At 40.3% G+C, this 12,892-nt stretch overlaps 1 protein-coding gene across 1 annotated transcript in view; it reads right to left on the minus strand.

The window, feature by feature from the left end:
* The window catches only part of cftr (CF transmembrane conductance regulator), a 43,088-nt gene that overhangs the window by 29,125 nt on the left and 1,071 nt on the right, over positions 1–12,892 (minus strand). The window contains exons 2-9 of the mRNA XM_084733498.1: positions 11,263–11,373; positions 7,966–8,077; positions 6,222–6,437; positions 5,502–5,591; positions 2,488–2,651; positions 1,341–1,466; positions 375–621; positions 138–230 (exon numbers count right to left, since the gene is read on the minus strand). Coding sequence (XP_084589624.1) covers positions 138–230; positions 375–621; positions 1,341–1,466; positions 2,488–2,651; positions 5,502–5,591; positions 6,222–6,437; positions 7,966–8,077; positions 11,263–11,373 — 1,159 coding nt within the window. The remainder of the gene's footprint in view (positions 1–137; positions 231–374; positions 622–1,340; positions 1,467–2,487; positions 2,652–5,501; positions 5,592–6,221; positions 6,438–7,965; positions 8,078–11,262; positions 11,374–12,892) is intronic.

Genomic DNA, 12,892 nt, shown 5'->3' on the forward strand with positions numbered 1-12,892 from the left:
GCACAAAATTTGCAACCCTAGCTGTCACCTTATGGAGGTACTGCAACACTAAAAATACAATTCTTGATGTAAATGCTCAAAGAGAGTTATTTTCATCAAGTCTCACATTCAGTTTTGACACACAGAGATGAACAAACCTCATCCCAGGATGCAGACACGTTGACCAGCTCCAGTTCAGTGGTGGTCAGGTTGTACTCCAACACTCTGTATTCTTCCTTCATCAAAAATTCCTGGACAAAGCAAAATACAAGCAGGTGCATCATTATCATATACAGCTCATTTCTTTTACAAGCCACTGAATGGGTTACACCAGAACTGCCATTAATGTGTTAATGGCCCTGACATTTCTAGCCAGTGCACACATCTGAACCCACCTCGATCTTCTTCACTAGTGCCAGCGTGTCATACCACATCTGGATAGAGCCTGGTAGCTGGCGGGTCAGCGTCATTCGCAGCACCATGCAGTAGGAGGCTGTGGTGAAGATACGGCGCAGGATGATGCCTTTACTGAGTGCGTGTGGCACGATGGCAGACACGATGACCAAAATGGCAGAAAAGAAATATGAGGCGCTGTAGAAGTAACGCAGAGAACCGATCTTCCTCGTCAGCGTCATCTCATCCCTGAGGAGGGACAGAAGATAGGAGAAGATAATTTTTTTGAATTACGTCAAATCTCTTTTTCAATGGTGACCTGGCCATGAAGGCAGCAAAGTCACACATCAAGTGCACGTCGATTAAAATTAATACAAAAATATAATACTAGTAACAGCACGTCAGTTTTTCAAGCTGCTATTACTTTATCAGGTAAACGTGAAGTCTTGGTGGCTTGGTGTTAGCTCTGATACTTATCAACATTTTTCTGCACCATGACACCAAAACTCTTTGCTGTGCGTTTATTGTACTTGTCAATTACAGTGATCCTGATTCTGATAGCCATTAGTGACACCAGTGTAGCTCTGATGGTTGACCACATGTTTTAACATCTCTCTCTCAATTTTAGCACCAGGTTGATTCCATTTCTACTGTGCAGTTAAAGCCTTTTGAGGGTGATGTGTTTCTTTTTCCTGCTCAGTTTCATTTATTACAGTGTTCCTATAATATAATCTGTATCAGACTATTAGAGAGATGGATGATTTAATAAGATTACGAGTTATATTCTGTATGCAGACATGTGAATGCTCAGAGCAATGTTGGAGCAATTAAAGTTAAGGTTGCCTTGACCCTACTAATATGCGACTTTAAAAAACATGTGTAAGCTTAGGTAAATTTGGGTATTAACATAACAAAAACTGATGAAGTTTTCTTCTGCGATATATCTGTTGTGTGTTTTGGTGTCTTACTGCCTGATATTCTTGATGATGGTCTCCATCACCTCCTCCCAACCGTATGCCTTCACAGAGTGGATGTTCTCCACGATCTCTGAGGTGAGAGCCAGGCGGCGACTGATCATCCCAGCTCGCTTCACCCTGTTTACAGGACACAGTTTTACATGGCCAAATGACAGCAGCAATATGCACGCACAGATGAAGCACACACGGAAACATGCACTGTATGAGTGCACAAGGCATGCACACACAGAACACACACACACAGCAATTCATGTGCACACTTGTGCAAGCATGAATTTCTGCATACATACAAACATTAATGTGGATATCACAACATGCAGCTAAACATGCTCACATGCACATTTATGTACGGAACCTGTACTGTATGCAGTAAATATATGCGCAATGCATCCAAATACATGATTTATATACTGTATATGTACAGTATATTTAGAAAAATGAATGTGTGCAGACTTTGAATATGAAAGAAAGAGAAACAGCAACTAAAGAAAAATATTATGTACAGAATGTTTTAAATCTTCAGACAGCAGACAGATACATAGACTACAGGACATCAGGGTCAGATCACATTTTTATGTATGGTTGTGATATACTGACACAAGGTCCAAAATTAACTTAACAGCAAACATTAATTAATTAAATTAACAACAAATGGCTGGTGAACTGACAAAAAAAGCCACTAGCCAAAATATTTTTCAACCAGCCATAAAACTGCATAAGATAGGTCTTAAATGTCACTAAAACAAAAAACACAAAGCAGGTCCTATTTGTCATGTACCCACAGCTAAGACTGCAACTCATTGCATTGGCTGTTATATAAAAGCCAATCGCTCCTCACCCCCTTAATTTGTGAAGCACCACATCTTGGTAAATTTTCTTTTATCTGTGCTTCCACCCAAAATGTCGGGTCAGGGTAGTTAGCCAGAGAAAGTGAGCATACCGACGGAGTAGATACAAAACAGAATGCAGTCAATCAACTTATGTGTTGTAGTGATGACAATTTCTAGTGAGCCTATTTCAATAACCTGGCAATAGCGTCTGACCCTTAGATTTTTCTTGATTTGGCGAGTGCTAATTCTGGACCCTGTACCGGTATGTGTTCTATAATATGAGTGGATGTGGGGTAGTGTTTGCCCACCGGTGTGGGCCCATCTTCTGTGAGAGCCAGGCCTGGATGATGCCCAGCAGAGTCAGAGCTGCCAGCGCACAAAAGCCATTCACCTCTATCAGCTCCCAGATCAGACCCACACACAGTATACACTGCAGGGGGGTGATCCATACGAAGTGGGCCAGACCCAAGCTCTGAAAGAAGACATACACAATACACAAAGAGGACATCAGTGTACATAGGGTACCTGGAATGTGACTTATCACAGGAGCAAAATTGGAAATGTTGTTTTACTCCTAATTATAGAGAGGTCAAAGGTCAGGTTCAGGGAATGCACCACTGTTTTCAGTGGCATACACTCACTCACCTGTGGGCTTGGAAGATGGCTCCGAAAACTATAGTCAGCTTGGATCAGCGTTTAAAAAAGAGAGCTGGAAACGTAGTCATGTTCAACAAAAGTGAACAGTTAACTACGCAGGTGGTCAGTGCTGCAAGCGGTTAATGCTATCCTAGGATATCATCTCATGTATAAATACCGTGCACTGACATGTGATGTGTGTATAATTATGCACTTCAAATGCCAAGTTTCTACAGAACAGGGATAGATGTCATTATTTTTAAGAACCAAGCCCATTTTGCTGCCAAAGTATGTTTTTGATGGCCCAAATGTAAACAAAATACACAAAAGGCAAGGGGGCCATCTACATGGAATATTTGGTGGCCACAGAGTAACTTTGTGTGACCACAGGCCATGGTAAAAGTGGATCCCTGTGGATTGATTTGAATTTGATACTTTTTTGCTGTTAAAAATGTGTCGCCATCGGAATAATCTGTAACTGCTAAAAATAAGGCGAGTATGTGATGCTAAAAACATACTGTATGTTTTCTGAGTATTGCTTTAATGATAGCAAATATTTGAACCTCCTTCTACAGTAAAAGAAAAGCCATCACAGCCATTGTGGCACACTGGTGCCCACACATCGAGGTACACCTTAATTTACCTCAATGAGATCAGAGTGCAGGGTTTACCACAGGGCTGTTTGGCATGATTACTTACTGAGCTGTGATGTCATGTTGACTTCATAATGTTTTGCAACAGCTTTTTGAATCATATTTCCCGTCCCTCACACATTATTCGTGAAATGTTTGCAGTGCAGTAACATGAATGAATGCATGATCACAATGACTGAAGAAAAGCAGCAAGGGGAAACAGACAAGAAAGAGAAAGGAGAGACTGAATGTATCAAACAGACTTTCTGCTTTGAGGAATCGACTTTCATCCAGTCAGCACTGTGCTGATGAAGCTCAGCTGTACTGTAGGTGAGAAACTCACCTCATTCTCAACAAGCTCCCTCTCATCCACTCACCTACAAGGGAACTGACTCAAACTCACACACAGAGACACACACGATCAGACTTGGTAACTCCAACTAGTCATTATAAGAGGTGAGTGGTGTATTGGACCAAGCCACATCCAAGCCAGGTGATAATTGTTTCAAAGCAGGTTGCAGAGTGTTTCCACATTCAACGCCTCAGTGAGACCCAAGGCAAGACTTAATTCAGTCTACACACACAAACACACATGCATACCCTCCAGCTATCTCGTCTTGCATAATCATTTGTTTTTCCAATCAGTTACACAATCATTGTGTGTGTTTGTATGTACATTTGTGTGAATTGTTCCAGATCTATTGTCCTCTAATTGTCCCTCAGACTGGAGGTGTTGGGCCATAAAACAGACTCACTGAATTCAGTGAGGGTGTGAACTGTCAGCCCTCTTTTCCCTCATTCTGCCTGTGGAGACAAAAACTTTCTCCCAGCTACTCATGAGTGGAAAACTACGGCATTGCTCCTTTGATTTTAAACAATGGGATGCAACTCACAATCGATAGTCAATTTTAAAAGTCTTGCACTCGAGAAACTTTGAGAAATTTTAAATTAATCAGTTTTTCTAAAAATTTTACACACAAGTGTTGAGGACTTAATTTCACCATCAGTTGAAGCCTATTAATTTATACAGCATTCGTCTTTTCATGATTCTCTGGTTTTATACCAAAGGTTTTTTAATTTGCTAAGAAAGAGACCCACGTTCCTTGTAGCTGGAAAGCCAGCAAGTGTATGACAGGTACCTTACATTTGGATTGAGAGCATTTAAAGGGATGGTTTGAATTATTTGAAGAAGGGTTGTATGAGGCACCAATCAATACTGTATTAACGACAGAAGATGCTGGTTGGCCCTCAAATGGAAACTAAGCAATTAACTATGGACAGAGTCAGAAAGAAAAAGTATGTAAGTTATAATTATATTTTTAACTCCTAATCTTGCCGTTTGACAGCCTTTTCCCAACAGAAAACACAAGCCAAATATCACTATCTCCAGACAAACCAAGCTCCATCAAATCAATAAAAAAAATAAATTATTTTATCTCACAGAACAGGGAGTTGTTGGTCCACTGCTGCCTCCACCTGTCAGTCTGGCTGTGTCATTGTGTGATTTCAGTGTCTGAACTATCCTTTTTAATATACTAGTGTCACACAATAAGACAAACAAACTAACAGACTGAGGCAGTGGTAGACCAACAAATCCTGTGTTCTGTAAGGTAAAATTACTGATTTTGCAGGAGAGGGCATGGAGTTTGGTTGGTATGGAAAAAGTGATATTTTGCTTGTATAAAGGCAGTTACCCATCGGAAAAGGCTGTCTCGTGGCAGAGTAAAGCGGTAAAAACATTCTAAATTTAGTGTACGTGTACAAATTTAGTAATTGTTTTAGCTGGATCTTTTTTAAGCGTCTGAAATAACTTTTGTTGCTGACCCTGTCCACAGCAGTACATTGCTTAGCTTGCATCCATGCTGCTGCCTTTCTCTGCTTCTCCTAACTGGGGGTGTGCCAACTGGCATCCACTATAGTTAATACACTACTGATACACCCTCAAATACCTGTCTCTTTAAATTGTGACAGATTACAGAGATTACTGGTTGATATAGAAAGGAAAACTTTTTCCGATATACATGTAAATTCACAAAATGCTTGGGTTTTCTCACCTCATCCAGCTTGTTGAGGTGGGCGGACATCAGACTGATCAGCTGACCAGTGCTGATCTTATCCAAGACTCGGCTGGACAGCTTCAAGGTCTGAAAAAGTCAAAGGTTAGGAGTTAGTTGAAGCACAAAGGGAGACAGTGATGAGGGGAAACCAGTGACACGTGGCCATGCTTTGACACCAGGCCGCCACACCCCTTTCAGCTCCCTGTGGATCACCTCTACTGGACTTCCACACGTGAGAAGGTTTCTGGGAATGTTCAGTCATGCATGCTTAACAAGATGGAAACATTCAGCTGATTGTAATTGTATGAGCTTAAAAACAACAGCAACAAAAAAGCTGGCAAATGCTCACACACAACTGTCTTACTATCTTATCAGCTGGGTTGTATTGTTTTGTACCGACAACATTTGTTACAGCAGCGACTTCAAGTAGTGATTGTTCGATTCATGTGTAATCAGAGATAAAGGCCCACAGTGCTACTGGCTACAAGACAAGACTTAACACATGAACTCCACAACATTTCAAAGGAAAACATTGCACTTTTTACTCTCCTGAAAGGTAACATTTCAACGGGATAAGATTTTTAATAACCACTGTTCAGGCAGAGTGCTAATAATAGGAAATCATATTGGAAATTTCTCTCTACCTGTGAATACCAGTTTAAGTTTTACAGAAATAAATGTCTTCGGTTCCACAAATACACCGTTTGCTACCCTCACCTTCTTGTATATAAGACTGAAAAGGGCGATGCGGATCTGCATGCCCAGGTGATGCAGGCCAAAGATGGCAGGTTGAAGGAGGAGGAAGCGGGCAGTGAAGAGGAGGCAGAGGCCCAGGGCCAGGAAGTATCCTTGGCTCCGCTCTGGAGCATGGAAGGGGTCGAAGGAAGCAATGATGCGACCCAGAAGCTGAGGCTGCACCGTCTTGGAAGCCTCCTGTGTCAAGAGATGGGACAATAACAGATTAGATTAACTACTGATTTTAATCTACTTGCACATTAATAGCTCTTTTTTAAAACGTTTTCTCTGGTTGGGAAACAACAATCAGTCAGATTGTCTGGTGCCATTTCAGCAGGTAAGAGTTAACTAATAGTCAGTTACTGGCAAGGTGATCCATGATTACCTCCAATCATTTTACAGAGCATCTTGTTCATAATTACAGATGGACAGCACAGATTATTTCAGCTGATACTGCTAATTACCTGCCTGTCGTGGCTTATACCGATAAGTTAATTTCACAGTTTTTGTATTTTAAAAACTTTAAAATCTAACTGACATCACTGTTACAACAAAACAAAGAACAGTCCTGACTCTTCAAATGTTCTTTTTTTTTTCTAGTAAAGTACAGCAAATAAATCAATTACTCAATTAATCAGTGTGAGTCACATTTCAAGGAAAAAAAGTAAAGATAAAAAAACTAAAAATGTCACACAGTGTAGAAAATGTATTTATCCACATCTGGATCAGGACATGTTCAGCCAACCAAGGTGCCTAACATAAGAGGATATCATATTTAACCGTAACGTACCTGAGATTCTACTACATATTGAAGAATATAAAACAACCACAAACTCCTTTGGCTTCTACTGTGAACCTTTACCAAAGTCTTCCAGTCTGTTCTCCCACACAGCCTCTTTAACATCTAACAGGCATTCTTGACGTCATGACAACCACCACCAACTGTACCGACTGACGCAACGGCTGCTGTCACCACTTTCCCATAAGTCCGGGACAGTGAGATGGGTTTGCGACACTATGGTGCGACATGCTTGTGATGTTTGATGTGTGTGCGTCACTGCACTGCAGCTCTATTGGCCCTCACCACTCCAACACTGTTAACAGGTACCACACAGACACACACACACACACACACACACACACACACACACACACACACACACACACACACACACACACAGGTGGTGCAGGCAGCGAAATAGCAGTGTGACAAGGGTTGGTGTTGATTGTGGGAACTTTTAAAATACATATATACTGCATATTGTGTATTTTGTGTTGTTTGTTTATTTGGTAAGTAAGAGTGTTGACCATAGTTTCATTTAAGCAGGATGTTTAAAGTTACTTAAAGGAGTTTTAACTGGTTATAAAGCAGTCGCAGTGCATTACTGAGTCCTCTATATGACCTGCATAAGTTAACGAGACTAAAAAAATATTCTAGATAGTTGAGTTGTAAATCCAAATCAGAGCTTTCAACAGGTTGAGAAGAATGTTACGAATGCCACATTGATGTTTTTCTCCAGTCTATGGTTCAAATTAAAACTTTATCCTCTCTACTTCCAGATTCAAAATAAACAAACCCAACATCACATTGAACAGAGCATAACAGTCATGAGTTTATATCTACAACTCAATGATATGATCCATCCTGGCAGAGTTAACACCACACTTCCTAAGTCGAGTTGGGTCAGATCTGCTTCCTCCAGAGATGTCAGAGCAACAGACTCACCCCAAGGTAGAGGAGGACACCAAAGAAGGCGAATGGGGCGAGGAAACAGCGGGCCAACGCTCTCATCAGCCTGGGCTGGTTCTTGGCTGACACCACCTCTCTGTCCCATTCTCTGCAGGGAGGACAGAGTTACAACACAGTTAAACTGAAGTGCAGGCAGGATGGGAGAATAACACATCCACCAGCCAAATGCCAGCAAAGTTTGGCGGTGGCTGTTCTATTTGTCTACTACTTCTTTGGCAACAAACCAGCTGTCCAGTTTTTAGGAGTCCTGTCTTAACTTTGGCCAGCGATTGAGTCACAGAAGGCAGAGCTGTAATGCATTTACTTATTACCACACAAAAACGTATCAGGAGTAAAATGACTTATGGAAAAAATGATGTTTTTCTATTTCTCTATAGGTCTGAAGAGTTGATCGAAATTCATTCAGGAAAATCTACACCAACACTGGTGGCCTGGTAGCTCAGTTCATAGAGCGTTTACCCTGCGTGCTAAAGCTGAGTCCACTGCAGTGGTCGTGGGTATGACTCCCACCTGTGGCTCTTTGCTGCATGTCTTACCCCTACTCTTTTGCCCCCTTTCCTGGCATATCTTCAGCTGTCCTATAAATTAAAGGCATAAAAGCCCCTAAAAATATTTTGTCATGTTGAACCATAACTCTGTGATATGTATTTTCACATTTTACTGATCTTTCTAAAAATAATTTTAGATATAGGCTTTGCAGCCATAAGCCTGTTGCCCTACTTATAACTCTGTTGGATTAACTTCCCACAGCTGCCCTGACAAGCAGTTATAGCTGCAGTAAGTAGCTGCATTGCTCTCAGAGAGTCATTTATAACCGGGGTGATTTGGCTGACCAGTTCAAGAGTGAATGCTGAGAGAAGAAGAGAGAGGATGAGCAAAGAAGTGAAAGGAAGGGGAGACCAACACAGGACAAAGTCTGTCATAGGTGTTGATATCCTGAAGCTGAGTAGCAATGGGCTCTCCTGAGCCCTAAAAACTGAAGGTTAAGATGCATACAAATAGAACTGCTGCCACTTTTGTTCAGCATGGTCATTTCAATTTGCTCATATTGGCCATATTAGGTGATCTGGGTACTGACCGTAACCAGGCTGATCCACATTACAGTTTCTTAATCAATTCTATTAAAAAAAGGTCAGTGTTTCCATTTTCTGTTACATTCAGTCATGGTGAACTGCCAGCTCAGTTTTCAGTGCCTCGCAGTAGGGCATACATATTTGAGGGGGAAAAAAGGGCACTGTGTCAGTATATATACCAAAAATGCAGCAGAACAAAAGTAAGAGAAGACATTGGGGACATCAGCCACCCCAACAATGTCAGACTCCTTAACAAGGATGGCTTAGTTCACACAGCAGGCCTTAATGCTCAATTCCGATTTTTTAAACAGATCCGATTTTTGTTTGGCGGTTCACATTACTTTTTAAATGTGACCTATATTTGACCTACATTGATTCCCGTGTGAACAGTCCACAGCTCAGAACAGACCCGCATGCGCAGAAGAACAATAACAAAAACATCAGGACGTCACGCTGGGCTCTTATTTGTGTACGCTATTAATATCAAGACATCAAAATGTACAGTGATCTTTCTAATTTACATCACCATTATCTTATTCTACACTGTTAAAATTCTATTTAAAATGTAGTACCATATCTACGTACTGTCTTAATCTTTACTTAGATTTCTTTCTAGCTCTTGATGTACAGAATCAGCTTGAGCAGCATAATGAAATCCTGTCCATGCCAAAAAAGCTCATTGAACTGAACTGAACTGAACTGAGTGGGTGATGAAGGGGCTGACGGTACACAGCATGCTTTAATAGAAGGTAAAGTTCACATTCCCAGAAGCCTTCACTGTTTGTCTGATCGGAATAATGAAAGAAAAATCACCTACCACTGCTCATTCATCACCCGGTGGGCACCGGGCCCTTTCTAAAGGTCGACTTTTTAACACCCGTGTACATTAACTGGTTTGTTGGCAAGATTCAGCGTGATACTGGCCCCTGGGTAACCAAGACGCAAGGCCAATGTGGGACACTGCTGTGGCGGTTCAACAAGTTAAAAAACAAAAATTTGTCAAAGTGGTGGCATTTGCTCAGTGCTACAAGCACAGTGAAAGAAAGGATTGAGAGGTGAAAGACAATATAATTTTAAAGCCTTACACCTTCAAGATTTATTTCAAGATTCTTAATGTAAAGAAATTATTTGATGAGAGGGATCATGGGACATATGGTGACCTAGTAGTTAAAGTAGCAGAAAGAGAGAGACAGAGATGAGAAACAAAAAAGTACAGCAAATGCAAGGCCCACTTAATTTGAGAAAAGAAAGTGAAGGAGAGGAAGAGACATACAGAGAGGTGGTGAGAGAGAGAAGAGATAAACAAATTGAAAGCAGAGAGAGAAGAGTTAACCTTGTCCATCATCTGTTTCCTGGTTGTTTGTTTGGCACACACACGTTTGGTTTATGTCTAGCTCTGTTTAAATGCCAGCCCATATTTTAACTTGACTCTGCGGGAGGGATGGCTACTGTAAACACATGTAGGGCACATAAAACATCACAAGTGTAGACTTCTAGGTTACAGTTTATCTACAAATTCATCCACCATTATTGTTATTAATTACATCTGTGTTTTTCCTCGTACAACTGGCCAAAATGTCTATATTCTAAATATCACCAACAATGAAACTGATGTTAATTTATTGGGGTGGACTTTTTTTTTAAGGTGGTTAAATGCACTCTGCGGCTGATCCCACCCATAGCAGTACATAGTTGAGCTGCTACTGTCTTAAATGGAGGTGTGCTGATCACCATCTACTGCAGGTAACACAATAACAATGGATAAATACTTAATAAAACCCCACTTCAGAAAATCTGAACTATCACCTTCAGACATCACCTTCTTAGGGTTCAGCAAGCAGTCGCTGGAAAAACAACCACACCAAAAAGTAAAATGGTCACATAAATGGTTTTGCATAAGTGCAATTTTAAATCAAACTCTTCACTTTTACATTATGTGCTACAATCAAACAGGTCACAGTCTCATGTTTATGTAAGAGGGACTCTGAATGGTGGAACTTGATTTGCATATCAATCAGGCAATGTAGTATTCCACACTCCACAGAAAAACAAAACCTTTATCCAATATGGCTGGCAATTATTCTGTATACTGACACAAGACAGACAACTTGCTTGATAACCGATTAAAAAACACAGCTTCTTAACTGCATCATGCTGGGTTCCACAAGAAACCTGAGCGAGTTACATAATCTGCACAAACCTTTCAAGCCTCTCAGAGAGGTTGTCTGCCAAATCAAAAGAAGGAGCCTTATAAACATCTGACAGATCCAACTTCTTTCTGAAGCCCTTCCTCAGCAGCGGTGACATCCACCTGCACAGAAACCACAAATTAGACAGAGTGCCGGCTATTGGCTGTTTGAGGCTAGAATGCCTCAACAAACTGTATGTGGACTTGAGAATATCCTAACAGTTATAGTCAAACATGTACAAATTACTTACAAAATGTATTTATATAGATACATGCATTCAAAGTGCACTGCAAAACTGGAAATGTTTGTCTTGAAAGACAATGTGAATGTATAGCATATTAAACAAAATACATTTTATTATTAGGTGAAGATATGTGAAAGATTACATTAAATGCATTTGTTTGCGTGTATTTAGAGGATAAGCTTTTGGCATTGGAGTGTCTGAAGCATTAAATGTAAACTGGTGTTAGCTGTAATATAAGTAATCTCTGAGGTTTCACAGTCAGACTAATGACAGAGAAGGGAGATAAAGTCAGATGTTTGCTCGCCCCTGTGACTAAATCATTTAAAGAAAGGCTGTGACATCACCTCACTTTTTGTGTTTGCATCTTTCTTTGGGACCTCTTATTAGTGGGAGGAAAAAGGACATATCAGTGCACCCTTAAACAGAATTCATGCTGAGATATAATTTTAGTGCGAGGTAAGGCTGGGAAACATGTAGATATAAGATCGATACTTTGATATGAGACTAGATACTGTCTTAGATTTTGGATATTTATATCACAATATGGTATAAGTGTTGTCTTTTCCTGGTTTTAAAGGCTGTATTACAACAACGTGATGTAATGTTCTGAGCATACCAGACTGTACTATCTGTTCTGTACTTTGTGAAAGCACCAGTGGGCATCTGTACAATACTGTTGCAATATTGATAGAGATATTTGGTCAAAGATGTTGAGATATTTGATTTTGTCTCACCTAGCCCCAGTAGTTTGGTATTTTAGGGAACATATGTACATACATACATATGTAAGGAGTAGGATATTCAAATGTCTAAACATAATGCAAGCCAGTATTAGTACTGAACCACAGAAATTGTGCTAACAATAACTCAAGCCTGACTGATAGTGGATTTTTGGGGCTGATTCCAATGCTGATAGGCCATTAGGGCACAGAAACACCAAATTTTTACCAGCATTTTTCTTTTATCTGAACTAAACTGATCAAATATACATAAAATGCTGATTATAAACTAAAAATGGAAAAAAGAAAACAATCTGATCTATAAAACAAGTATCAGACAACATATACACAATACTGTTAAAGACTGATATAGCTCTGCCAATATTGGGCTGATAGCACTGACCAACAGATATATCTGTCTGACTCTAATAAGAACACCACTCCAAACTAATGGTCATCATAGTCACACATTAAAAGGGACAGTTCAGCCCAGAATCAAATACACATATTTTTCTTCTGGCCTATAGTGCCGTTGCTTTAATCTAGATGGTTTTGGTATGAGCTGCCAAGTTTCGGAGATATAGGCCCTAGATATGTCTGCCTTCTCTCCAAAATAATGGAACTAGATGGCACTCAGCTTCAGGAGATTCTACCCCATATTGAAAATAGGTCTTACAT

Source organism: Lutjanus erythropterus, chromosome 13 (genome assembly GCF_056507025.1).
Source record: "Lutjanus erythropterus isolate fLutEry1 chromosome 13, fLutEry1.hap2, whole genome shotgun sequence".
Lineage (NCBI taxonomy): Eukaryota > Metazoa > Chordata > Actinopteri > Lutjaniformes > Lutjanidae > Lutjanus > Lutjanus erythropterus.